We start from the raw sequence: 26,937 nt of genomic DNA on the forward strand, positions 1-26,937 counted from the left end.
TGGCTTAAAAGGAAACCCCTCAAGCACAGATTGCAAAAAATGCGTATTAAGAAATCATTCTGGGGGTGCTGTGGGTCCTGATGGTGGTCATAGTGTTAGAACCTACCTGGGGCCGAGGCGCTGAGATCCCTAGGGGATCCCAGTGTTGGCTTCCGTAGGGCGGGATCCCTAGGGCCTCGTGAGGAGGGGGCTTCAGGGGAATCTGGGCCCAGCCTCCTTCCCAGCCTCTGCCTGGGTCAGGCACCGGACTTTCGGTATGTGTGTGGGAAGGGAAGGGGGATTCCCTTCCGCTGTAGGGAGAAGGAATATCTAGAGACCGATTTTAAACGAGCCGAGTGGGGAAGAGGTCCGGGGCCTGCCTTGGGCGGCGTGGAGACGGGGGACAAGCTTTGGGAGGGAGGAGTCAGGAGGGCTTCTTCTGGGCGGAGCAGAGCGCGGGCCAGGGGCTCGAGGTGGAGGCGGGGCCAGCGCTCCCCGCGCGGCGGGGGCGGGGGTCCGCGCCGGGAATGCCGCGCCGCGGGGGCTGGGGCGGGGCTTCGGCGGCCCCGCCCCTCACGCAGGTAGCCAATGGGTGCGGCGGCCCCGGGTGACGGAGAGAGTCGAAGTGCGAGTGCCGCGGCGGCTGCAGCAGCGGCAGACGGCCCAGCCAGAGCGGGAGGGTCTCGGGGGGAGGGGGGTGGGCGCGGGGGCGCAAAACCCGGGACGCCGGGACCCGGGAGGTGTCGCGGCCGGGGCCGCCGGAGGAGCGCGGGCGGCTCGGCGGCGGCACGATGCCGCTCGCTCAGCTCAAGGAGCCCTGGCCGCTCATGGAGCTGGTGCCGCTGGACCCGGAGGTAAGTGTGCGGGGCGGGGGACCGGCGCCGGCGAGCCCGGGTCCCCACCGGGGCGGGGCGGCTCGAGGCGCCGCTGCAGTCTGGCGGGCGCCCGTGAAGGATCGAGTGCCCTCCGATCTCTTGCTCCCTATCCGGCTCCACCCCCTTCTGCCCTGAGTATGTGAAAGCGAGGGACAGTTCCGCCAAGCGCCGAGAACCCCTGAGAACCCCTTTAAGGATAGAGAGGGTTTAGGACGTGGAGCGCTGAGCTCTGGCCCCCCATCACCTCACACACCTAGAACCCGTCCCGGGAGCTGTCGGAGCTTCCTCCATTTGTGCAGACAGGCGGGACCGGGGTGCCTGATGTCCGGGATTCTACAAGAGGCAAGGGTCATAGGACCTCCAGTTCTCCTTGAAGTCTCCCAGTGCCGTACCCCAAGAGCTCCCTGCTAATCTGCTACTGGCCCTAGAAGGATTGCCCATCTTGACCCTTGGCGGTTGTAGAATGTGGGGTGACACACCTCTGGGCTGGGGCTGAAACTCTCGATTTTCTTTGCCCTGAGGCTAGGGTCAGAGGACACCTATCTCCCCTGCCCCAGATTAGAGAAGAGAGTGGGGAAAGCCCTTCGACCTTGTGAACATTATTCCTGAAGACGAGGAGGCCCTTGGTGCCTGCTGCATTCTTTCGCCACCTCCTGTAGGAAGGGCCAGGCCCTGGGTAGTTTGGCCTCTACCAGCCTAGCCTCTCTCAGAAGCAGCTCCTGCCCTTTTCCTAGGATTCTGTGGTGCCAGGCCCTAAGTATGCAGGCGGCTGCTTCTTCCTGTGCCCTTTGACCCCCCAGGATCAAGGTCAAGGCCCTGAACTAGCAGGTTGGGAAACTTTCCCCTCAGCTACATACTGGGAAGGAGACAGGTGACATTCCCTTTCCAAAAGGGATGTGGAGGATATGGCAGGAAGGGGGTGTGGAGACCTCTGTGAGCCTGGGAGCCAGGTGATTTTCCCCTGGCTTGGACTCCTAGCCTCAGCATAGGTCCTCTTCTCTGCTCTGACTTACCTGGGGCAACTACCAAGGGCCCTGCCTCTCAGGGTCACAGATTGAGATCAGAGTGAGGACCCCGGGTCCCCAGCATCCAGGATGTGCTGCCCCTTTAAAGGGATGGTCATGGCCAGCACTGGTTATTGGAGGGTGGGTGAGGCAGGATTAGGTAACCAACCTGAAGGCGCAATTTGGAGTAAATTGCTCTGGGATCCCTGCCATGGGGTTTTTACAGGCCCTTTTTACAGGCCCTGCACGCTCTTGGTGGTTCTCTAGCTGACTCACCCTTGAGGTGAGGAACACTGCCCTCTGCAGCCCCTATACCCCTTTCCCCTCCCCCCACCCCTAGGACTGGGGCACTAAGGCCTGGGGGGGAGGCACTCTGAGGTGGATTCCTTTGCCCTGGCATGCCCCTGCAACCTAGGCCTCCCTAGAGGAAAGCGGACTGGGAGAGGCCGGGGAGGCACTTAACCCAAGGACTTACCTTGGCGATGGGAGGGCAGACACCCAGGAGCTTGATTCCCAGCCTGGGGCACTACTTCCTGCTTCCCTTTAGGGAATCCTGGGGAAGGGGCCAGGTTTAAACAGGAAACTCAACTCAGTTTTGAGTACTGCTACATTTGAACTGTGGAAGAGAAGGCCGGCTTATTTCCTAGGATTAGAGGGGGCAATGGTTTCTTCAGGAGCTTCACCTTGGAAGTGCTGTGTGACCTTCGTTCAGTCCTTAGCCTCTCTGGGCCTGTTTCTCCGGTGGCCAAGGCTGGGTCTAGCCTCTGCTTCCTGGGCCTGAAAGGGTACAGAGCCCTGGGTACTGCTATCCATTCCCCCCTCCCCCACTCCATGGAGGTCCCAGGCCACTGGGTGTTATTGTTTGGGTAACAGGAGCCATGGGGCAGCCACAGCACCGGTTGGGCTGTTCTCGCTGGAGAACAGGGCCTCGCTGTTCTTAGCCCAGGTGACATGTAAGTGATACAGCAGCCTGACCTGAAGGTATAGGTGCTGCTGCTGGCTCCTGGCTGGGAAGGAGACAGGCAAGGGGCTGGTGGGGGCTTTTGGGAGAGGCCTGGGATCTGGACTGCCCTGCCCTCTCCATGACGCTGCTGAAAACGGGCTGCTGGGAGGCAGGGCCGGGCCCAGGGTGTGGCCCAGGTGGAACAAACCCAGTGGAAGTGTGGGTGAGGAGTCTGCCTGGGCCTTCCTGGCCTTGCTGAAAGCAGTAACCTTGTCCCTAGGCCCAGCCTTGCCCATGTAGAGAGCTTTGCTATGTGATACCCAGCCTGCTTCATCTGTGTCACCTGATTTAAATAAAATAATTTTCATAATAACTTCTCAAGGTAAGGATTACTACATACCCAATTTTCATATGAGACAACTAAACTCAGAGAAAACTGGCTTATGAATTAATGTTAGTCAGGATTGGAACCCAGGTCTCTTGCTGTCTCCTACCAAGTTGGGGGGGGGGGGCTCAAGGATGGGCATGGGCCGGGATCAAACTGGCTCAGGTGGAAGGTACTCCAAGAGAGGCTCCGGATGTTGGCAGACTCTCCTCATCCGCAGGGCCCCTGTCCAGCCTTTGCTGAGGGCAGGTGGTGGCAGCCAGCCCTGGCACCTGGCCCCCCTGCCTCCAGCAGGGTTCAGGGCTGCCAGTGCTGGGCTCTGAACCCAGCTCCTAGGGCTGTTTCCTGTCTGCGGGGCACGTGCTGTCTTTGTCCATCTGCTGCCTGGCTTCTCCAGACATTGCTCTGGGCCCCTCCTTCCAGCACATAGCTGCTTGGGTGGGCAGGAAGGAAGGACGCCTGTTGGAACCCATCTCTGACCTCTGGGGAGGGGGCACAGTGGTCTGGGAGCCCTGGACAGCTGTTCCCATGTGGAGTGCTCTCTGAGAAAGAGGGAAGAGAGTGGGTTTCCATCCTCTAAGAGGCCAACGGGCCCTTCGTGTACCAGACTTTTTAGACAAGGTCCTTCATTCAGTATTGTGCAAGGTCAGCATCATCGTCCCCTTTCACTCATTCATTCGTTCATTCATTCAGCAAATATGTATTGAGCGCTTATTATGTGACGAGTACTATTCCAAGCAATAGGGTGCAGCTGTGAACAAGACAGGCCTGCCTTCATGGTAGAGATGAGGAAACCGAGGCTTAGAGAAGTGATGTGATGGACCCAAGGTCAGAGTGGCTGGCAGAGCCAGGATTAGTGGCTATGTCTTCGTGGCTGCAGAGCTGTGTTCTGTCCAGCATCCATGAAGCAGTTGGAGGGACAAATGAACTCTGTCTTCCCAGGACCTGGCTCTGAGAGGGGAAGCTCACCTGGAGTCCTTTTTGCATTCCCAGTCTTTTCTCCAAGGCTACCCATTCCCCTCTAGAGATGTTATGCAGTAGCTCTTATAGGCATGGGGTTCCTTAAGGATGGCACCCAGGCCAGAGACCCTGGGACTGGAGGCAGCCGAACAGGGCCTGCGAGGTCCCCTGAATCAGCTCAGTGAGCCCACACCTCTGGGTCTACCCACTGCCTCCTCTCCTCCCTCATTGGGGATTTAGGCTTGTAGCTATGACTTTAGGCTCGGCTCCATGTCTGTCACCTGCTAGCTGAGGGACCTCAGGTAAGTCTCTTCACTGAGCTTTGTCTGAAAATGGGAGTAATAGAGCTTGCTCTGGCATCCCTGCTCTCTTCAGTGGGTTGCACTGTCATTTGACACAGTACATGCTGGACCCTGAGCTAGGTGCCAAGGAGATGATGATGGACAAGCCAGGGCTTCTTTCTGAATTAACCTGTGGCTTGTTTGGTGCTGTGGAACCCAGAGGAGGGAGGAAAGGGCTTCAGGCTGTGTTGACAGAGGAGATGACATTTGAAGTGAGTCCTGGAAGAAGACCAGGAATTTGCTCAAGTGACAAGGCAGGAAGGGTTTTCTTGGTAGAAAGAGCCACCATGCAAATGCTTGGGGATATGAAATAAGCTGGTCTGTTCAGGGCCTCAGGTCGTTCAGTTTAGCTCAAGAATAGGGTCCAATAATAATGGCTATTGTTTGTGGACTAAGTATGTGCCAGGTGTAAATGTTTATAGACTATTTTGTTTGCTTCTTGCAGCCACCTGATGAGATACATTACTTTTATCCCTATTTCACAGATGAGGAAACTGAACCCTTGAGAAATGAAGTAACCTCGGGGTCATGCAAGTGGTAGAAGCCAGAGTTTGAGCCCACATGGTCAGGTTCCAGAATCCAGGTTCTTAATCACTTGTGTTGGGCAGTTAGAGATGGTGGCCTTGAATGCTGTGCCAGGGAACTGAGATTGTATTCTGCAGGCAGTGGGAAGCCACAGAAGGGTTTGGGGCCTGATACAAAGCAGGGTCTCAGTAAGCAGTGAGTGAATGATCGAGGGAGTCGATGGCTCAAGTACAATAATCACAGTTGAGTTTTAGGAAGGATGAGGGTTTGGAATGGGGGAAGGCTGGGGCGGGGGACTGGTGTGTAGGTTGTTGAGACCATCTTATGTCGAGTGTCTAGAATGCTGGTGAAGTGGAGCTCAATCTCCAAATGCATCGTGCCCCGCCCCACCCCACCCCACCCGCCCTCTATCAACCTGGCTGTTCTACCCAGGCTGCTGAGAGATGACCATGTACATGTATGTGTGCATGGAGAGGCCTGCAGAATACTGGCCCTGGGGAGGATTAAGGGCATTAAAGGGGCTCTGGGGGCAGGATGTCCTGGGAGCGGTAGAGGGAAGCTGCTCCAGGAGCAGGGATGTTATGTAATGGGCAGAACACAGCTGTGCCTGCTGCTGCCAAGCAAAGCCACAGCTGCCCTGTGGACCCAGCCTCTGGCTCCAAAGTCCTGACCTGCCCTAAGCTGGGTCTTCCTAGCTGGTAGGAGCCTCTCATCTGTCTCCCCACACTCTCGCTGTGCCAGGAGGGGTGGGAACAGCTCCTTTCAACTTCCGGAGGCCCAGATAAGATAAGGGTAGTCACTTTATATTACATAGGAAAGGGATAAGCTGAGTTTGGTATAACCCAGGTGAATAATGCCCATCTAAGGGCAAAATCTGGAGGCTGGAAAAAGCAGGACTGCCCAGAGACGGGTTCTAGTTCCCACTCTTCTGCAGGTGGCTCCCCTGCCAGGGCTGTGTGCTGCTCTTCAGACCTTTAATGAGCACCTCCCAGGTGCCAGAGATCAGGATTTGAATTTCTACTTACCAGTTGTGTGACCTTAGGTGCCATCGCTGGGCCTCTCAGCCTCAGTTTTTTCCTCTACCAAATGGGGCCAAGGCCTACCTCCCAGGTCATGGGGATTTAATGATATCACAGGTGTGAGGCACTGAGCCCAGTGCCTGGCATGTGGCAGGGACTCGGAAGAGAGCAGCTGTTAGCATGGAGCCCTAATCTCTGCCCTCCCAGGACTCCTATTAGGAAGAGCAGGCTTGTGTGTAAATAATCCCTGCAGTGTGACAAATGGTACAGAGAAAGATGCAGGGACTAGTGGGCCAGCAGCGCTTCTGCCTGGCAAGGGCAGGGCAGGGGTCCTAGAGGGGATAGGGTAAGGCCGGGGCCACCACTGTCTCTGGGCTAGACTCTTTCCCAGACTTAGTCTCCTTCCACCCTGTAGCAGCTCTGGGAGATGGCTATAACAACCCCCGTGTTACAGATCAGGAAACTTACAATTGATTAGTCGGCACAAAGTCATACAGTTTGTCTCTGGCAGAGCTAGGAGCCACACGCGCCCTTTCCTTCTTACTGGGAGGTCACATTTGAGCTGAGTCTTCAGAGGTGAAATGTCTTCCAGGCAGGGAATTGAGGGAGGGAGCATCAGGAAATGCTCTGCCTGGGTTGTGAGGGGCTGTTGCAGGAGGGCTTGATATCTGTGCCCTCACCATGCAAGTGGAGGTGGGAGACCCACCCAGAACTCCTACCTCTGCCTCTGTGGCCTCCCTAGCTATTGGGAGCAGCCAAGGATGGGGATGCCTCCCGGAGTCTATCTCTGCCCTGTCTCACACTGGTAAATTCAGACAATTTTCCCTTTTCTTTTCCAGAATGGACAGGCCTCAGGGGAAGAAGCTGGACTTCAGCCGTGCAAGGTGAGGACCCGGGCTAGCACCTAGGGTGGGGACTGTGGGGATGCACTCTTTGCTTGACCATGCAGGAGGAGGACAGCCTGCCCTTGTCCTACAGGGGTGTGAGGACCTGGCCTCTCATTCCTTTCCCAGCTCAGCCTTCCTTTTCTGGTCCCACCTAATCCTTGAGGCAACCTCATACATGGAAATCACTTGCTCTATCCTTCCTATTTCTTAGGTGAGGGGACTGTGGCTCAGACAGGGTCAGGAGCAGAATACAGGCTAGAACTCTGGTTACCCATCAGCTAGGCTGGGATGCTTCCTCAGTTTATTTACTTGTGGTGTCTGGGCTGGCTGCAAGCAGTGGGCTGAAGAGGTGGTGGGAGAGGCTCAGGTCAGCTGGCACTGATGAAGGCCTGAAATCATCTGGGCATGTGGTGTCATAGGGAACTTGGTGGCCTGTCAAGTCTCACCAGGGCCCAGTGCCTGGCGTATGGCACACCGGCCATTTCTCAGGGCTCCCACCTCCTAGCGAAAGGCTCATTACCTCACCCCTGCTGTCTCTGCTTCCCGTGGACTCCTCTCTTGAGCCTCTGGCTCCTGTTGCTGATTTTGTGTGTTGACAAAACTGCTTGGGGCTGGGTGACAGTTGGGTGACCTTTGGTGTGTCCTTTGTCCCCTCCGGGCCTGCACTTTCTCATCTGTGCCTTGGAAAAGACCGCACCCAATTCTGTGAGGTCACAGAGCTGCTGGTTGTGGAGGGGCTTTGGAAGACACCTAGGCAGGACAGAACGTGGGTTCTGGTGGTAAAACAGACCTGGTTTCAAGTCCTGGCTCCACCCTCACCATTTGACCAGACGCTTTTTTCCCTTCTGAGTCTCTGTTTCCTCATCTATAAATTGGGGATAATAGCGCGTACCTCACAGAAGCGATGTGAAGGACAAATGAGATAGTAACTGCCTGGCACCAAGTGACTTCAGCACCAGCAGCACGAATGCCTCCGTGTCTTGCTCAGCTCCACTCCCTACTCGTGGTCACACCCTCCAGGCCTGGGTCTGTCTGGGCCCTAGACCTGCCATAACCTTGACCTTTGAGATGGACTCAGGGCCAGTCCCGATGTTTTCCTTGACTCAGCCTCCTAAGATAAGGTTGCTGAACTGCTTCGGGTAGGGCTGGGTAAGAGAAGTAGGTTCCTACCCTCTCTTCTGTTAGTTATTATGGCAGTCTTGAGCCACCAGAAGCCAGGCAATTGGCATGGACAGGGCCTCTTGGTTTGTCTCAGCCCCATGTCTGGAGACTCTCCTTTCATCCAGTAGCTGCCCCTAGTTGCCTAGTAACAAAATGAAGGGGCCGTAGGTCCCCAGTGAAGGACAGGATGAACACATCTTGCAGCCGAGGTTCTCGGGGCCTCAGAGGACCTTGCAGCTTTAGGGGAGCTGGTAGTGAGTGCACCTTCTCAACTTAAGAGCTAGAGTGGCTGGTTGGGAGAACGCAGGAGCCTACCCAGTCAGGGAACGTACATTTGATCCCTAGCCTATGAGTTCTGCTCTAGAGCAGAAGATCCTGGGGTGAGAGATGTCAGGCTGGGGATGGTTAAGGTGGGGAGAGCCTCAGATGTCACAATAAGGAAGAGAAAGAGCTTAACCAACACCTGGCACCATACCAGGAGCTTCCCGTTTAGTTCTCACAATACCCCTGGAGGTAGAAATTATTGTTATCCCCATTTTACAGATCAGAACATTGAAGCCCAGGTCACATAGCTGGTGAGCACATAGCTGACCACAGAGTCCACATTCCTCCCAGCCCTGGAAACAGTGCTGAATAGGAGGAACATTGGGTCCCTGGGACTCTAAGTTCCATCATTCCTAGGCACCTGCTCATCCACTCTGTTGCCCCAGAACCTCACCCACTTCTGGGCTCAGCACTCCAGGGGGCGCTCCGCCCATGGTCAGGACCTCATCACTGTGCAGTGGAATGAGCTGACCTGTTTATCTTTTGCTTCATCAGACTTTTGGTGTACCCTGCTGTGGCACTGGGGGACCCCAAGATGAAATCAACACCCCCACCCTCAGAGAGCTCCCAGACTTAGGGAGTGGGAAGAGACAGGAAGGCTATGTGGTAGGCGCTATGATGGGGAGGAACATGGCTGTAGACACATAGAACCTTCATTCTGTGCCAGGCCCCATATTGGGCAGAGAAATATACCACCTTCCAGGTGCCCGCATTTCTCTCTGTGGCATGATAAGATGAGCATGTCCTGAGGAACCCAGCCAGTGGCATCTGAGCCCAGGGCTGAGTGTGGACCAGACGGAAGGTCACTGCTGTGTGGAGGAGGAAGAGTGGACTGTGGGGCACCAGGCCACCTTCCCTACACAGCTGGTTTTTGGTTGGGCCTTGAAAGCTGGATTTGGGCAGCTGGAGAGAGAAGTGGGGCCTTCCAGCTGGAGAAGAGGCGGTGGGAGGGAGGGGGGCTTGAGAGTCAAGCATTCTGAGTTCAGAATCTTGCCTTTCTTTCCTGTTTGCCTTATAACCTTGGAAGAGTGGTTTGACTCTGAGGTTCAGATGCTTTTCCTGTAGAAAGAGAATAAAGTCCATACCTTAGGGGCAGCTAGAGGAGGGCATGGGATGCATATAAATTAAAGAATCTAACAAAGTATGAGGCATAGTTTTGATGTTCGATGCTTTGGGGGGCTTTGGGGGTTAGCAGCCATCCTGTGGACAGCAGTCTATGGTGAGAGCTCCCTGAGTCTTTTCTGCACCCCAGGCACACCTAGTGTCCTCAGGCACACTGGGGCTCTATTTACCCTCCCTCCTTTCCTTGGGGTGGACTGGGCACCTCAGGGCCCCTCCCCCTGCGATCTCCGGAGCTGGACCCCTTTGAAACGCCTGCAGGTCTATTTTGAGAGCTGAACATCTCCCCCCTCCCCTCCTCTCTTCCTGTTTATGAAACCCTGATCCCTCCCGGATCCCTCTTTCTCCCCTGGCTGGAGCACAGGCAGGATGTGACTGCGGACTTCGGGGAGCCTTGAGAGCCTCAGGTGTTGGGGTAAACGTCCCTTGGACTTGCCAGGGCAGACTAGCCCACCCTCCCAGTAACTAGGACCCTGTGGGTGGGCTCTGTCCCTTCTGCCTGCCCAGAGAAGGCACCACAGCAATAAATCTGCTCATCCGATACAGGGAGAAGTTCTGTGTACAATGTCCCTGTGCTGCTGTGGCCCATTTTGCTTCTAGAAGTAACCTTTTGAGAGGGGAACAAGTCATTGTAACCTCTGTTTTACAGAGGTGGAAGCTGAGGCTCAGACAATGGGAGCAATCAGCTAGTGAGTGGACAGCTCAAATTCCCACCCTGCACCCCTGGCCTCAAGCCTCTTGTTCATACCGGTCTCTGTACATGAAGTATCTTTTTTCTCTTTTCTACGTGGCCAATTCCTGTTCTTTCTTAGGATCCATTTGAACTGCCTCGTCTCTGGAAGGTTCCAGGACCTCACTCCAGGCAGATGGTTACCACACCTGACCGCAGCTCTGTCCCTGAACAGTTGTGTTTTGTTATCATGTATTTATTTTCCGAAACTACCTGAGGTCAAGGCCTGAGTCTTCCTTAACATGTATGACTCTTAGTGTGTGGCTCCTAGCCTGGGGACAGAGCAGGGGAACAGTAGCTGTGAGTGATATCCAAAGGGGAGGCTGGCCGGCCGGTCTTGCAGGGAGGGCAATAATGAAATGCCTAAGAGTGTAGGCTTTGGGAGCAAACAGACTTTGACTTTGCTCTTAGCTCTCCTCCTTTCTAGCCATGTGGCCTTGGGCAAGTCACATGGCTCTGAGTCTAGTTTCCACATCCTGAAATGGGGTGACAGTACCTCCCTTGGACACAGGGCCTGGCAGAATCCACATCAGCAAAGGTTGAAAGAAGGTCCTCATGCAATAAATGTTCAGTTTATAGAAGGCACAATTTTCATTGTCACTCCATGGCGATCCTAGCCTAGTGCCCGCGGCCAGTGCCTGAGAGCTCTCCCATCAAGGATGCTTGGGGAACTGTGGACCCGTCCTTGCCTGCCTAGAGGGGTGCTGGGAGACATGTCTGGGAACATCTGTTTCACCAGAGGGGACAGTGCCTGAGAGGCACTACAGAGGCTGCTGGGGAAGGGGATGTTAGTGTCCATTAGGGCCAGGGATCGGCAGGTGGGCTTGGGATATAGCTGGTGGAAAGGTCCCCATGGTGGTGACTCTAGGGACCAGGGATTGGGCTGGGGGGCTCTGGGGCTTCTCTTGCAGCTGCCTTGTGGGAGGAAGTAAGTAAGAGGAAGTATCTATAGGGGGGTATAGGGCAGGGACCAAGGGATGTGGTCTGGTGTCTGTCCTCCCCCTCCTGTCACCCAGAGGCTTCACAGGCCCTGCACATACCCTTCAGTGAAGGCAGTTCTGAGACAGTTTCCTTCCTATTGCCCCTTCCTGTACCCCACTAGCTGCAGAGTGTCTTACTTTTCAGGGACTTCAGGGTTGGGGAGGATGCAGCTGACATTAGACTAGAGAGCTTTGGGGTTCCCGGGGCTGTCCCAGCCTCTAAACCCCTGCCTAAAGAAGCTGGGGTACAATGAGAAGCCTCAGTCTAAGGAGGCATCTTTCACAATGCTGGCAGACCATCATTAGACTGTTATTGGAAGCCCTGTGAGGGCTGGAAGGGGAAGTCCGTGTGTACACGGGGGCGTGTGTTTCCACATAGGGGATGTCTGTGGAAATGGTTTCCGATTATCAGCCTGTGTGTGTTTGTGTGTGTCAGTTCCTGTGGGTATATACTGGTGTGAGTGATGCAGCGAGGCCATGTGGGAGAGGGCTGGGCCTGGTTAACCCCTGCCCCAGGCTACCTGCCCCTGCTCTCAGACCTCTGTGGGTCCTTGCCAGGGCCTTTTGCCCCCTTGCCCATCCCAGGGCCCTGGACTGGCAGGCTCTTCAGGGCAGGGCTGGGTACGGTCATGCCTGCTCTGTGGGCTGCCATTTTGGGTGGGCCCAGCCATGGGAAGGTCACTTTGGGGGAAGGAGTGTCCCTGCTCTGGGCTGTGGCAGTCCGAACTCATGGCCTTGCTAACTCTGCCCCTCATTCTCTCAAGAGGATGTTTGCAGGTGCTGGATACGCACTGTGTCAGCACCTCATCACCTTGTGACTTCGTGTTCCAGTCTCCCCTCTTTGGGACCAGAAGAGATGAGGAGAGGTGTGCCTCTGCCCTCCCCCCTGCAGTCATGGGCTTGGGGTCTGCAGTGTCCCCTAGTCGGGGAGCCTGACCCATCTTCTGTCCCTCCTCCCTGCAGAGGGGGAAGTGAGAAGAAGAGGGTCAGGGACCCTGCCTTCTGGGCCGGCAAGGCTGAAAAGCAGAAGTAAGGGGAGTAACGGGGCCCTCTGGCCGCTGGCTTGAGCCCCACCATGCAGACCCCGGCAGATTTACCCAGGGTTGAGAGAGACTCACTCCCCTGTCCCAGAAAGGTGAGGAGAGGGTTGGCCTGCCTCCAGTGGTATCTGTCACCGTGACTCTGGGCGAGGAATGGCTTTAGGGGTGGTTCTGTCCCCTGGGATTTCTGGGTGATTGGCTCCGTCCCCAGGGAGTGTTCTCAGTCAGAGACAGACAGGTGGAGGCTCAGACCTCAGGGTGGGGTGGGCAAGGGTTGCTGTGTGACTTTCCCTCCCCCGCCCCCACCCCCAGCACCTCTTTGAGCCAGGCTTTCTTCCTGTCCCACCCGGGATTACTATAGTGGCCTGATTAGCCTGTAGCTTTTTGTGGCTGCAGCTTTTGTGGCTTTTGTTCAAGGTCCTCTGAAGATGGGGCTGTGTCTGTGAGGGTCAAGACCTAGAATAGGAAGTTCCCAGACTGACCCTAGTACTGAGGGAGGGGACAGGCTTGGATGGGCAGGACATAGCTGTGGCTGACTTGCCTGCCCACCTATTCCTAGCACTTGAGGCCTGCCGACCGCAGTCCAGGGGAAGGACTTGGGTTCAAGCCGGCTCTGCCACTGGTTCACTTCGAGGTCCTCTGGACCTCAGTTTCCTGTTCCTGAAATGGGCATAACAGCTTTGGGGATATTTGGATCAGAGTCAAAGCCATCACATTGTACTTAGATGTCCCTCTTGGTCTACTTTCTTAGTCCTGGCCCAACCCTCAGGGGGAGTGAAATCCCAGAGAAATGGAAGACCTCAGAGATGAGTCTGCCACAAATACTGGACTCTTCTCCCAGGTGCTGAGGGTTTGCAGGTGACGTCCCCTCACCTCTTTCACCACTCTCAGGCAGACCAGCCAGACCCAGAGCTCTGCCTTTGAGTCCAGGGTCTGACTTTCTGGGTATCTGTGTCTTTCCTGCCCCTGTGTCTGCCCTGGGTACCTGTCTGTCTGCTTGGGCCTCTTGACTGGCTGTCTCTGTCTGCTGCCCACCTGCCTCTGTTGTTGGGCTCTTGTCTCTATTGCGCTTGATGAGTGCCTGTCTTCACCTGTTGGGTACATGCCGTGTGTTAGGTGTCTGTTGGTTCATGTCCCCTTCTGTCTCTGCCTGTTGAGTACGTATCCCCATCTGCTTCCACCTGTTGGATGCAAGCCCCCATCTGCCTCTGCCTGCTGGGTCCCCATCTGTCTCTGCCTACTGGTTACATGTCCCCATCTGTCTTTGCCTGTTGGATATGTGTCCCTGTTTGCCTCTGCATGTTAGGTATGAGTCTCTGTCCACTTCTGCCTCTTAGGTATGAGTCCTTTTCTACCTCTCCTTGTTGGGTACCTGTCCCCATCTGTCTCCACCTGTTGGATAGTTGTCCCTTATCCATTCCTGCCTGTTGGGCATGTGTACCTTCCTGCCTCTGCCTGTTGGATGTCCGCCTTCATCTGTCTTTACCTACTGAGTGCCTGTCTCTGCCTGTTGAGTGTCCCTCTGTATCTGCCTCTATATGTTGGGTGCCTGTCTCTACCTATTGGGTACCTATCTGTTCCTCAGCAGCTGGGTTGGCATGGGGCTTTCCCTTGCAGGCCCGTAGGGAGGATGAGGGGGGCAGAGGGCAGCCTATAGGCAGTGGGGAGGGGGGAAGAGAGAGGAAGGGAACATGAGGGTGTAGGCTTGGAGCTAGGAAACCACAGGCCCTGAGTGATTGGCGGACCAAGCCCAGCCCCCGCCCTCACCCTGCACATCCGCCTTGGGCCCAGCCACCTCTGAGGCAGCCCCGGACGCTGCCTGCTCCTGCCATGGTGCCTCGGCCCTGCCGGGCGGATGGAGCAGGATCCCAAGCCGCCCCGTCTGCGGCTCTTGGACCTGCTCCCCTGGCTGCCCAGGAAGCAGCGGCCCAGGATCAGCCAGACCTCTCTGCCTGCCCCTGGTCCTGGCTCTGGCCCCAGGCGGGACTTGGTGAGTTTGCCCGGATGAGCTGGCCTGGCTGTGGCCCTTGGAGCAGGTACCTGGGCAGCCAGTTTGGCCTCCACTGGCTTTGGCCTCTCTTAGCCCAGGCCTGGCCCTGCTGGATGACTGGACCCTGCCCAGACTTGCTTCCTGGGGAAGTGAGAAGGCACTTCAGTCTCCAGGGTAACACCAGCAGATTGGAGGGAGGGCAGAGGGTACCTAGAACAACTAGGGCCTGGTGAGAAGTTTCTAGTACACTTATATGAAGGAACTTTCAGGGAGGGCGGCAGGGAGTGGGGCATAGATTCTCTGGCCTTAGCTGCTACCCACCCCAGACTGGCACTTGCTGGGTTGGTGGGGGACTCGCAGGTGACTCTTGGGTCCCTATGCATCTGAACTCTATCCTTCTGGCCAGAGGGATCCCGTCATCCATCCTGTCCAGGAACAAAAGCCCAGCTCTGCCTCCCCAATATGAGAACAAACTCTACTTCCTATTGTGGTAAAACCAAAACCTTCACAACAGGGGGTGGGGAGGACCTGGGGCAGGTCTGTGGGCCTCAGCCAGAGCCTGGGGTTATCTCAGCCCTGCCAGACTCGCGGTGCCTGGGCATCCCTTTGGGCCTGACCAGGCCGGAGCATCAGGAGCTATAGGAGCAGAAGGCACCTTGGTGGTTTGACCCTCCCCATCCTTGGAGAACCTTTGGTATTGATGAATCTGGAGGCTGGCCCTGTCAGGGCAGTTGTCTGGTTGGGCCTGCAGAGCCCTGTCTGCTGAGGTCTGGTGGGAGTGGACTTGAATGGGGGGATGTGCTCCATGCTGCCCGGATGGGGCCCACTGTACCCACCAGCTCCATCCCTCCGTCAGGATGAGGGCGTCCTCAAGGAGATCTCCATCACGCACCATGTCAAGGCTGGCTCTGAGAAGGCTGACCCATCCCATTTTGAGCTGCTCAAGGTTCTGGGCCAGGGATCCTTTGGCAAAGTGAGTCCTGAGTCCACAGCTGGGAGTGAAGTACTGGTCATGTCGGAGGTGGGGGTGAGGGATCACCTTGGGGTTCAAAGGGTCAAAGGGCAAGGGTTGATGGGTCTGAAGGTAGTATGAGTGGTCACCTTGGTACCCATGGAGGGCAAAAGGTGAAGTACTCAGAGAAATGTGAGGTCAGCCTGGGACCTGAGGGTGGGCTCCGACAGGCTCAGCCCCCTCCCTAGCTTCTTCTCTGCTTTCCCCATGCTTCCTTCTCAGGTCTTCCTGGTGCGGAAGGTCACCCGACCTGACAGTGGGCACCTGTATGCCATGAAGGTACTAAAGAAGGCAACTCTGAAAGGTAAGTGGAGGGCACCTTCCTATGCAGAGCCCAGGCCGGGCACAGGATCAAGGGAGGCAGCCCAGCTGTCCAGGGCCTTAAGTCTGATGAAGGAGTGCCTGGTCTGAAGGCGGAGACACAGTCCTGGTCTTAGCCACCCCTGACTCGCTCACCCACCTAATAGTGAAGGCAGGGTTCATTCAGAAGAAAAGACTTCCAGGGTTAACCGCACCCCCAGCTGCTAAGCCAAGTGCCAATGATGTAGCTAAAGGCGACTGTCTGGAAGGAGGCGGTGGGGGGGGAGTGTGGCGTGTCTGTGGTGGGGTCCTTCAGGTATCAGGTGCCAGGTTGGTTGGGCAAGGCCTCTGTCAGTGGAGTTGCTTCGTAATGTCAGAAGTGTCTGAGGCAGACCTCTCAGGGTGGAGAAGCATGTGAGGGAAGAGGCAGGGAGCTCAGGGAGGCAGCTGGATGGGCAGGAGAGGATGAGTCGAGGCAGGGCCATGGGGAAGGATGGCAGAGTGGTTCAGAGGGAACCCAAGCCCAGGTCTAGAATGCCAGCACTTACAGAGGGCGTGAGGGTGGTTGGTAGTGGGCTTTGGGCTAGGAAGTGACTCTGACTGGCCCAGTAACCAGGGTGGCCTGACCAGGAGGAGCAGGCCCAGGCCGGGGTGAGATGTGTGGGGGGGTGTTGGAGGATTGGAAGTGTTGGCCTTGGGGACATTAGGGGTCATATGGCCCATTGAAGGGACTCTCTGTGGGGTTGTTTAGATTTGATGCCCCAAGGCCAGCCTGGTAGGAGTGGGAGTCATTCTCCAGGAGAGACAGTGGGAGCCACTGGGAATGAGAAGGATGAAAAGACTAGGTCCCTGCTTTGAAGGGCTCTCAGGCTGGGGCTGGAGAGGCTGAGCAGACCCTGCAGTGTAGTGACCTGGGAGCCCAGGGGAAGGTAGGTGCAGCCTCCCAGGGGGTAGGCTCACATAAGGAGTAGCCATTTGAGCTGTGCCTTAAAGGGTGAGATGAGAAGGGTACCCTAGGAAGGAGGACCTGTTTGAGCAAAAGCGTAAGGGCAGTTTGAAAATGTAAGGTGAATTTGGGAAACTGACTGGAATAGTTAACTCCAGCATGGTTCCTGTCATGTCTGATGAGGGGAACACAGACATGAAAATAGAGTTTGGTAAAAGGTGCTCAAGATGGGGAAGCACAGCCTGTAGGAGAGAGGGCCTTAACTCAGCTTGTCAGGTTAAGGAAGACTTCCTGGAGGAGGTGAGGCCTAAACTGAGTCAAAGAAGAAACTGCTGATGATCAGAATTTCCTAGGGACTTTTACTCTTTGAAAAAATGCATATGTATTTGGTGTTGGAGGGAGGAGGGTACTTGCTCAGACCCATGAATCTGAATTTGAGACCCAGGGAATCTGCCTTTCTAACTAGCTCCCCCGGTGACTGTTCTCATCAGACGGGGATTTGAGATTTTTATGTCAGATGGAGAGGGGCCTGGTGAAGGCATCAGGGGAGCCCCAAAGGCAAAGGCTGAGGGCACACGGAGGAATGGGTTGCTTAGACTGGCTGGGTTGAATGGCCCATCATGGTGCATGGCGGGAGATGGGGCCAGAGGAATGGTCATGGCACCAATAGGCCAGCTCTGAGCACTGCCACGAGATGTAAGGAACAAGTAGAAAAAAGAGCCCTTCCTAGCCAGGGCCTGAGGGAGGCTAGACTCCTAGTGACCGCCTTTCTCATCTGGCCAGTGCGTGACCGCGTTCGGACCAAGATGGAAAGAGACATCCTGGCTGATGTAAACCACCCGTTTGTGGTAAAGCTGCACTATGGTGAGACCACAGACCCTACCTAAGCTCCCACCCTACCTACCAGCTTCTGCCTTCGCTGTACGTTGCCCACCCTCCACCTGGCAGGCCAGGGGCGCTGGGGGCAGAGCCCAACTGGCTCCACCATTGCCTTTTCCTTTCTCCCCAGCCTTCCAGACTGAGGGCAAGCTCTATCTTATTCTGGACTTCCTGCGTGGTGGGGACCTCTTCACACGGCTCTCTAAAGAGGTGAGCTGGCACCCTACTACTAGAGAGCCCCAGGATAGAGCTTGGGGGGACTATGAGGCCCCCTGTCCCAGGGCTCTGCGAAGGATGTGTTCAGTGAGGCTTGGACCTGGGACCACCTAGGCCTGCCTAGCAGTCTCTGACCTAGGAACGCACCTGGGACAGAGCCCACACCCTGGCAAAGCCCCTGAGAGTTTTCTCCAAGATGGGTCTAGGAGGATCAGGCCCTTGGTCCGATGCCACTGTGATAACAGGGAGCTAAGTGTGATGCTCACCTCTCTGACTCCGGTCTTCCAGGGCTGTAAGGCAGGACTGTAAGGGTGAGGAAAAGCCCAAGTCCCCCTCCCCACCAGAAAGCTAGATACTATGACATTATGTCCCACTTGTTAACCAAAAGGATTTTGAACTGACATAAAGGAATTTGAGCCAGATAGAAAAATGAGACCATTGACACAATTCAAACTTTAGAAGAGAAGCAAACTTTTAAAAAATTTTTCGAATGTTATTTTAGTGTTTGAATAGGTAATACATTTACATGATTGAAAAGAAAAATATTCATTGAGCCCCTCTACCCCTACATAGGTAAACATTTTTATTGGTCTCTCGTTTAAGCTTCCCATGTTTCTTTGAAAATACAAACCATTCTGATATTTGTTCTGAACCCCAACCCCCCACTTTCTTAGGTAAAAAGTACTATTCTGTGATACTGTTCTGTGTCTTGCTTTTTCCAAGACAGTATATCTTCCAGATCAGTCCGTGTCAGAATGCGGGGAAGCTCCTTGCAGTTTGCGGCTGCACAGCACCCTGTCACGCAAGGAGAGGCAGTTACTCCCACCTTCTGCTGTTCGACCCTTGGCCTGTTCCCAGCCTTTTGCTATTTCCAAGTAGTGCCACAATGAGTGACTTGTATATTAGTCATTTCCCACCTTGAACCATTCCTTTATAAAAAGAAGGCCGAATGCCACTGGGGTCTCTCAGGGACCTCCCCAAGGCCAGGGACCAGGACCAGGAAGCCGCCGACTACCCAAAGCCCTAGCTCTGAGGAAGAGGCGATCCCAGCTGAAGCCCCCTCCCACCTGTTGCAGGTCATGTTCACAGAGGAGGACGTGAAGTTTTACCTGGCTGAGCTGGCCTTGGGCCTGGACCACCTGCACAGCTTGGGCATTATTTACAGGGACCTCAAGCCTGAGAAGTGAGTGAGGCCACAGCCAGCCCTGCCCAGCCTCCGCAGGGAGTGCAGAGGCGGCCCTGGGGCTTCTTCTGTAATAGGGCCACCTCAGTGGGGGTGGGTGTGACTCTCCCCAAGAAAATCCCCCTCCTTTGGGCTGCCCCATGAATGGGTGGGGCGCAGTGGAGTGGCCGCGGCAGCATGCTCCCCTCGGGGGCTGCCTAATCAGTAGTGCTGTCATTGTCTAGGGCCCGGCACCTCTATGCAGGTGCATCACCTACCTTTTCTGCTAATCCATGTGACCTCTGAGATGCCACCCTTAAAGGTCATTCCTTGAAATGGCCTCTCTAGAATCTTCCTCAACATCTAAATATCCTCAAATGGTAGTGTGGGAGCCAGGGTCAGGCGAAATGAGTTCTGGCCTTATAGTTAGGCAGACCTAAACTCAAATTTTGTCTCTACCACCTTACATCTTGGCTGCACTAGCTCTATGACCATGAGGAGTTCTTTAACCTCCCTGAGCCTTAGTTTCCCATTCTTAAAATGAGGCCATAATAGTACCTACCTCACGCAGTTTCAAGGATCAGCAAAAAGGGTAGGCAGCACACCTGCATGGCACTGCCGGCATCCCGCTCCGCCCACCCGTTCATCGAATGATCTGGGTGGATCACCTCTGGGCTGGGCCAACCCCCACAAACCCCTGTGGCATCATCAGAACCCACCCAGGAGCCACAACTGAAGGGCCCTGACTTCTCTCCATTACAGCATCCTTCTGGATGAGGAGGGCCACATCAAGCTCACTGGTGAGTGGAGGGCACCAGCCCCCTCAGATCCCAGGGGAGGGCAGGATGGGCTCTTGGTGGGCCTGGGATGAGTGTTGAGGGGTTTGTTCTTCCTGAGAGGCTAAGCCAGGCACTTGGAAGTAGTTAAAAGCCCAGGCCCCAGACTTGCAATGGCCAGGGTTTCAACCCCAGCTCTCCACCGTGCAACCCTGGGCAAGTCACCCAGCCTTTCTGGGCCTCAACTTCCTCCTGAATGTCCTGGGGCCCTCAGGCCTCTGGGCAGGAGAGTGTGGTGTACAGGTAGTGGCAGCAAGGAAAGCAGGGATCCTGAAGATGTGTCCTCTTACCCTCCTTCCTGCAGACTTTGGCCTGAGCAAGGAGGCCATTGACCACGAGAAGAAGGCCTATTCTTTCTGTGGGACAGTGGAGTACATGGCCCCCGAGGTCGTCAACCGCCAGGGCCACACCCACAGTGCAGATTGGTGGTCCTATGGGGTCTTGATGGTGAGTGCCCAGGCAGTGGTAAAGCATCTAGCCTAGGCCTTGGACCTCAGTTTTCCTATCGGTACAGTCACGGGGTTGATAGTTTCTGAGGCTCTCCTGCCCTCTCACAGCCCAGCTGGCCTCACCTCCACCCAGCTGTAGATTTTTTCCTGGGAAAGATTCCAGGCTTGGCCCTACCTGGGGTGCTCGCAGTCTGGGTTTGAGTCTCTCCCCAGCTTCGGGGCCCTAGAACTGTTCCTAGTGTTCTGATGAACGGAGGGGAAAGGGATGGACACAACTTTTGATCCAGGTGAACCTCCAACAGGCCAGCAAGAATCCTGGCAATGGAGCTCAGTGGCCTGGGTGGAGGGAGGTGAGGGCCATGGGAGATGGGACCAGAGCCTGAATAGACCTTTGTCCTTTGCAGTTTGAGATGTTGACGGGCTCCTTGCCCTTCCAGGGGAAGGACCGGAAGGAGACAATGACACTGATTCTGAAGTAAGTGCCAGCCCCTCCCTGATACCTCAGGGTCCCCTCATGCCTATCCTAGAGCTTGGGAACCAGAGTAATACCCTATACCTACCTCAGGTTCACCCATTAATGTGACACTCCTCTGAGTGAAGCATTATGTTTTCCAGGGCCCCTTTTCATCCACCAAGGCCCGTGGGAGGGAAATCCCAGAAGTCTTTGGGCAGTGAGTTAGTGGATAGCTTGTCTGGACTGAGCTGGGAACTAGACCTGGACAGAAGAGGGAGGAGGGACAGGGCCTCTTGGGCGGGGCTCAGCCCTGATAAGACCTGGGGCTATTTCAGGGCGAAGCTAGGCATGCCCCAGTTTCTGAGCACAGAAGCCCAGAGCCTCCTGCGGGCCCTGTTCAAGCGGAATCCTGCCAACCGGCTCGGTAAGCAGCCCTAGCTCAGGGGAGGGGAGCAGGGTACAGCTGCAGCCTAGGCCATGGGGCCACATCTGGGGCTGAAAGGGACCGTTGTCCTTTGTGTGGGCAGACAATGCCGCCGGCCACCCTGCTTTCTGGCTCCATGTGTGGTGTTTGGGGCAGGGAATGACCTGTGTGTAGGGAAAAGGCAGGAACTGAGTCATCCCCACTCCCTCTGGGGACAAAGACAGAAGACCCCACACAGCTCCTTCACCAAGACTCCTGGCACAAGAAGAAGAGCATGAGCTCAGGCATCAGAAGGCTCAGGTCCCAGTCCTGGGCCTGTGTCACATCCCCACTGCCTGGCACACAGTGGTCCTCCGTAAATATTTGTTGAACAAACGAGTGCCATTTGTGAGCCAAGGCATCTGACTTCACTTCCTGGAGCCCCAGGTCCTCATCTTCATGGGAGATGATGATCTCGAGCTCTATTGATTAAATGAAATCACGCGAATGTGCTTCATGTGTAGTGGCTACTCAATATGTCTTGGCTCCTTGGCTCCTGGGTTCATCTGGACCATGACCAGCTTTGAAAAGTCCAATCCAGGTCCCTGGGGTTGAGTGGAGTATGAGCCTGCCTGGTGGCTGACAAGCGAGGCAGAGGCTCTCTGCAGATTTCAGAATAAGTCTGGCCTCTGTGTGGTCTTGGACAAGTTGCCTAACCTCCCTGGGCCTTCCTTCTTTCATCAGGATATTGGAGCTTGATCATAAGGGGCCCCAGAAAGTGGAAAATGCTGAGTGGGCAATAGGCCTTGGGATGATGGTTGGTAGATTTTGGGGAGGGTGAGCCCATCCCCATGATCCCAGTGGACTGCTCTAGCCAGCCACTGGTCCCAGACCAGGTTGGCTACTGGGTGGGCAGAGCAGTATCTGGGAGTTGGACATCCAGGGCAGACCCTTCATCTGGGCTCTTTCAGGCTCCGGCCCTGATGGGGCAGAGGAAATCAAGCGACATGTCTTCTACTCCACCATCGACTGGAATGTGAGTGTGTCTCTCCACCCCAGCACCCCAGTCAGGGCTTCCGCTGTGGTGGGAGGGAGCTTCTACTGAGAAGGTGGGTATGGAGCAGAAGGTGACAGCATGGCCTTGGAGGCAAGGCCTGCTTCCCAAGGGCAAACAACCGTGCCCCGTCTGCATGGCTCCAGGCCTGTCACCTCCTCCTGCACTGGCTCCCTGACAGGCCGTGGGAGCACTGTGAAGACCGGAATGCCCACCCTGCCTTACAGAAGCTGTACCGCCGTGAGATCAAGCCACCCTTCAAGCCGGCCGTGGCGCAACCCGATGACACCTTCTACTTTGACACTGAGTTCACATCCCGTACACCCAAAGGTCTGGTTTGTCTTGGGCTGGTACAGAAGGGAAGCAGGGAGTCAGGGGCACCTTGGGAGACAGGGGTGGTCAGGACTCTGGCAGGCCCAGGTGTGTGGGCAGACAGGAGAGAGAGGTCTGACTCTTTGTCCCCATCTCATTCTGCCTGACTCTCACTCCAGGGCTCTGTGGGCTCTTTGTGTCTGGGTGAGGGGTTGGGGATGAGTGGTTGGTTAAGGGCACAATAGAAAAGTCAGGACCCCTGCCCCGGGCATCTTCCAGCCTGCTGGGAAGACGAACACATCAGGCTCACACGTCAGGGCTACAGAATCTGACCCAGTAAAAATGTAAGGTAGAGACAGTCTGGCAGAGCAGAGGTGACAGCGCCCACAGGTCAGGGACAAGTGTGGGAATCTGCTTTGGCTGTTCTGACCACCAGCCCTCAGTGTGCTCATCCAGAATATTGGCTTAGCCATAGACCCACTTAGCCCCTGGCATTACTGGAAGAAGCCAATGAGGGGTCTTCTGGGAGGGAGCTTGTTATATCCTAACATTTGGCCAGATATTGTAGGTGGGGGTATTCATTCTGTAAGTCCTTTTGAAGGGACAGGTTTTAACAAGGGATGCTTTTCTCACTGCAGCTTACACACCTCTGATGACAGGGAGCTTAGTACTTCTCCAAGCAGTTTGTCCCATCTTTTTTCATTTATCTGACCAATGTGTACCAGGCCCCTACTGTGTGCCAGCCATGGGGGAATTGACAGACCCAGGCCCTGCCTTCTTATGGCTCAGTCTATAGTGAGGGGAGAGACACAAAAATGGCTACTGGGCAGCATGACGAGTGCAGCTTAATAGGGGCGAGGGGTTGGAGGAGCAGCCTCAGGCGAGGCTTCTCAGAGGGGAGAGAGTGAGCTGAGCCTCAAAGTGCAGATGAGGAGAGAATTACCTAGTGAGAGGGAGCAGCATGTGCAGTGGCTCAGGCTCCTTTCAGGGTCTGAGAAGTTGACCTGGCTGAGCTGTGGGGCGCAGGGGGCGGGGAGGGCAGGGAGGCTAAGATCAATCACAAGGATCCCAGTCGCTAGGCGGAAGAGTTAGGCTTTCTCCTGAGGGCAGAGGGGAGCATCTGAGAGGTACAGGCAGGGGTAGATTTGTGGTCGGAACCATCCCTCTGGCTGCTGCGCCAGAGGAGCTGAAGGGGCAGATCTGAGGCCAGGAGGCGAGGAGGAGGCATCTTGGAAGGGATAGAGTGTCTTGACCTGGGCCAGACACTGGATATGGGAGTCTTATCTTTGTCTGTCAGGGCTGGGCCGGTCTAATCACACATGAGCAGATGCGCTAGCTAAGGCCTGAGATCAGGGATCCTGCCCAGGCTCCCTCCTTGGCCAGCCTCTGAGGCAGGCCTGGAAGTCCCATGGTCTCCCTCTGCTGGGCTGCCTAAGGATCAAAGGCACCTTCAAGGCTCACATCCTCCTCCAACGCCTCCTGCAGACTCCCCAGGCATCCCCCCCAGTGCTGGTGCCCATCAGCTGTTCCGTGGCTTCAGCTTTGTGGCCACTGGCCTGATGGAGGATGACGGCAAGCCTCGGGCTACGCAGGCGCCGCTGCACTCGGTAGTACAGGTAAGGCGGGCTGCCCAGTTGTCCTTGTCCACTTAGAAGCTGCAAGGCAGAACAGTTAGGACACGGGCTCTGGCGTTGGACAAGCCCAGATTCAAACCCTGATTGTAACCGTGTAGCCCACTGGACTTCTAAACTTCCTTGGGTCTCAGTTTCCCCATTTGTAAAACAGGGATAACAACATGGATCTAAATTTCCTGGCACAGCCAGGGACATTATAGAGCCTAGATAGGTGTAAGGTGGTACCCAGGGTGCTGGGAGGTGGCTTTCAGGTCCCCAGCAGGGATGGGTAGCAGGGGCTCATATCTCCTCATACTTGTCCCCCATTTGCACACTGTCCTGGCTCGATGGAAGATATTTAGAATTGAGAAGCAAGAATGTAGACCTGGAGCTCATTCCCTGGGTTCAGAACTTCCAAGGTGAGGGACTTTGAGACCCTTACCCTCCCGGTGCCTCAGTTTCCTCATCTGTAAATGGGGTGATAAGAGAAACTTTCTCCACTGGGCTGTTGTGACGATTACATAAGTTAATATGTGTAAAGTTTGCATAACTATGTAATTTATTATCCAGCTGGGACATCTTCGTCCAGGACAAATGTTAAACCAGACTGGTTGTGAGGACAATGGGTGTAAATCAGGACTGTCCGTGAGGTCACTTATGGAAAGTGCTTAGAACAGTGCCTGCTACACACTAAGCACCCTAGAAACATTTGCTGTTGTCAGTATCTTAGAATCTTGAGACACAACATGAGCTGGGCTGTGACACCCAGAAAGGGGAGGCACCTCACCCAAGGCCACAACAAGTCGTATGACTAGGACCCAGCTCAGGGCTCCTCTGTCCCTCTCAGGGCAGTGGTCCCCTGATGGGCAGGAAAGCTGGTTTTCCCAGGCTTTTCAGTGTGTGTTGCGGCTCTGTTGCCTGCCCCCTCCACCACTGTCTGACCGCAGGGTGGGAGCCAGTGAGTGTGCCCATCATGCAGAGTGAATACTGAGGCCCAGAGATGGGCAGATTCTTGCCTGAGTTCACACAGCCAACATTCCACCATAGGCCTCCTGGCTCTTGCCTGGTGCCATCTCCCCTGAGTCAAGGCCTTGGGTGCAGGGGGATGACCCCTGCATTTGAGAGCAAAGTGTCAGCTCTACCTCTTGGTCTCCTGCAGCAACTCCATGGGAAGAACCTGGTTTTCAGTGACGGCTACGTGGTAAAGGAGACGATTGGTGTGGGCTCCTACTCTGTGTGCAAGCGGTGTGTCCACAAGGCCACCAACATGGAATATGCTGTCAAGGTGGGCCTCCGACTGTGTGTTGGCCATGGCTGCTGGGCCAGGGGAGGCACGTGTAGCCTTGGCCCTTTGGTGGGAGACGGGTTGGTGCTCGAGGCTCTGAATGGGAGAAAGCTGTGCAGTGTGGGCTCTGTGGCAGGGACGGACTCTGGAGATGGTCCCCCTGACATTGTCACATGCACCCCGTTTCCTCAGGTCATCGACAAGAGCAAGCGGGATCCTTCAGAAGAGATTGAGATTCTTCTGCGGTACGGGCAGCACCCCAACATCATCACTCTGAAGGATGTGAGTGGGCATCCTTGAGACTGGGGTGGGGACTGAGGCACTCGACTCTAGGATTTGTCTTTGCTGCCATTTCTTTGACTTATAATCCACCTCTGCTCATGGGAAGGGGAGGAACCTTGGTGCCTCCTGTCTGCCTGCACCTCGGGAGCCCTCCAGTTCAGGCTCAGGCATTGTCTGAGAGCTTTCCTGCCCATCAGGGGTTCAGTGCCAGCATCTTCCTGTCCAGGGAGGATTGCGGCCCAGACAGGCAAAGGCCCTGCCAGGGCCACTGACACAGAGCAGGATACACGCCCAGCTCATGTGATTCTTTCTTGGCCTGGTGAGCTGGTGACCAAGGGGCACGAGCCTGGCATTGAGGGAAGGGCCCTGATGGCGAGGTCTCCTGCAGGTGTATGATGATGGCAAACACGTGTACCTGGTGACAGAGCTGATGCGGGGCGGGGAGCTGCTGGACAAGATCCTACGGCAGAAATTCTTCTCGGAGCGGGAGGCCAGCTTCGTCCTCTACACCATCAGCAAGACCGTGGAGTATCTGCACTCCCAGGGGGTAAATTTGGGGTAGGAGGGCACCATCAGCAGAGCGCATGAGCCGCAGGGTGGCCTGGGCAGTGGCAGTCTTCAACAGCCAGACAGAAGAGAGACTAGCAATGGGTGCTGGGTGAGGGAATGGATGTAAGGAAGGGAAAGAGAGAGATGAGGCTGAATTGTGGACAGGAACATTTTTTAGTATCTACTGTGTGCCAGGCACCTGCTACATTATTTACATTATCTCAAATGATTTTCACAACAACCCTGTGAGGTAGCTACTATTGTTGGCCCACTTTACAGGTAAGAAGACTGAGGCTCAGAGTTGTGAGGTCACTTGCCCAAGGTCACACAACCGAGAAAGAATGTCTGACTCAGGAATTTGGGTGGGGAGCTATGGACAGGGAGTGGGTTTTGAGTGAGGAAGCAGCAGATTCAGTATGAGTAACTCAGGACTTCAGGGGGGCAAATCTGGCTGTGGGTTTGGTTGCTAGGACAGAGGAAGTGGGTGTAGGGGAAAGACTGTTGGAAACCCAGCAGGTACTACAGAAGGGGTATAAGTCCAAGCAGTAGGACTTGGCCTTTATCATTGAGCAAGGCAGAGGTGGAAAAATTCCTTGTAATGTATTGAAGCCAAAACAGAGTTAGCATGAGGTTCTCTCTGGACAAGATGATGTTTTAGGGGCTTCTAGTCAGACAGTATCGGGGTTAAGCATGCAGATGCTAGAATTCAACTGGCTGTGTATAAATCCTGTGCATGGTGTTGGGAAAGACTCATCTCTCCAAGCCTTTCTCACCTGTCATCTGCAAACCCCTGATAACAAGACCTCCACCTCCCAGGGTGGCTGTGGGATGGAATGAGGTGCTGCACTGGGAAGGTACCATGGTCCAGCGGAGGCCAGTGGGAACTGCCACATACACATTAGGGGGAAATAGGACCAGATCGT

General features: G+C 55.4%; 1 protein-coding gene across 4 annotated transcripts in view; it reads left to right on the forward strand.

The window, feature by feature from the left end:
- The first annotated feature begins 680 nt into the window (after positions 1 to 680).
- RPS6KA1 (ribosomal protein S6 kinase A1) overlaps positions 681 to 26,937 on the forward strand; it is a 35,852-nt gene continuing 9,595 nt past the window's right edge. The window contains exons 1-17 of one of the 4 annotated variants that reach the window (XM_016132063.2): positions 681 to 833; positions 6,871 to 6,915; positions 15,119 to 15,235; positions 15,497 to 15,578; positions 17,304 to 17,384; positions 17,530 to 17,609; positions 18,692 to 18,798; positions 19,540 to 19,577; positions 19,918 to 20,060; positions 20,467 to 20,537; positions 20,852 to 20,940; positions 21,891 to 21,955; positions 22,201 to 22,303; positions 23,771 to 23,901; positions 25,058 to 25,183; positions 25,376 to 25,465; positions 25,854 to 26,012. In XM_016132063.2, the coding sequence (XP_015987549.1) occupies positions 771 to 833; positions 6,871 to 6,915; positions 15,119 to 15,235; positions 15,497 to 15,578; positions 17,304 to 17,384; positions 17,530 to 17,609; positions 18,692 to 18,798; positions 19,540 to 19,577; positions 19,918 to 20,060; positions 20,467 to 20,537; positions 20,852 to 20,940; positions 21,891 to 21,955; positions 22,201 to 22,303; positions 23,771 to 23,901; positions 25,058 to 25,183; positions 25,376 to 25,465; positions 25,854 to 26,012 (1,590 nt within the window). In that variant the 5' untranslated portion in view covers positions 681 to 770. Of the gene's footprint in view, positions 834 to 6,870; positions 6,916 to 12,249; positions 12,368 to 14,059; positions 14,263 to 14,668; positions 14,753 to 15,118; positions 15,236 to 15,496; positions 15,579 to 17,303; positions 17,385 to 17,529; positions 17,610 to 18,691; positions 18,799 to 19,539; positions 19,578 to 19,917; positions 20,061 to 20,466; positions 20,538 to 20,851; positions 20,941 to 21,890; positions 21,956 to 22,200; positions 22,304 to 23,770; positions 23,902 to 25,057; positions 25,184 to 25,375; positions 25,466 to 25,853; positions 26,013 to 26,937 lie in introns of those variants that run through there. The other 3 variants (XM_016132065.2, XM_016132064.2, XM_016132062.2) reach the window with 3 other exon arrangements.

Source organism: Rousettus aegyptiacus, unplaced genomic scaffold (assembly GCF_014176215.1).
Source record: "Rousettus aegyptiacus isolate mRouAeg1 unplaced genomic scaffold, mRouAeg1.p scaffold_m13_p_1, whole genome shotgun sequence".
In the NCBI taxonomy this organism is placed as follows: Eukaryota; Metazoa; Chordata; class Mammalia; order Chiroptera; family Pteropodidae; genus Rousettus; species Rousettus aegyptiacus.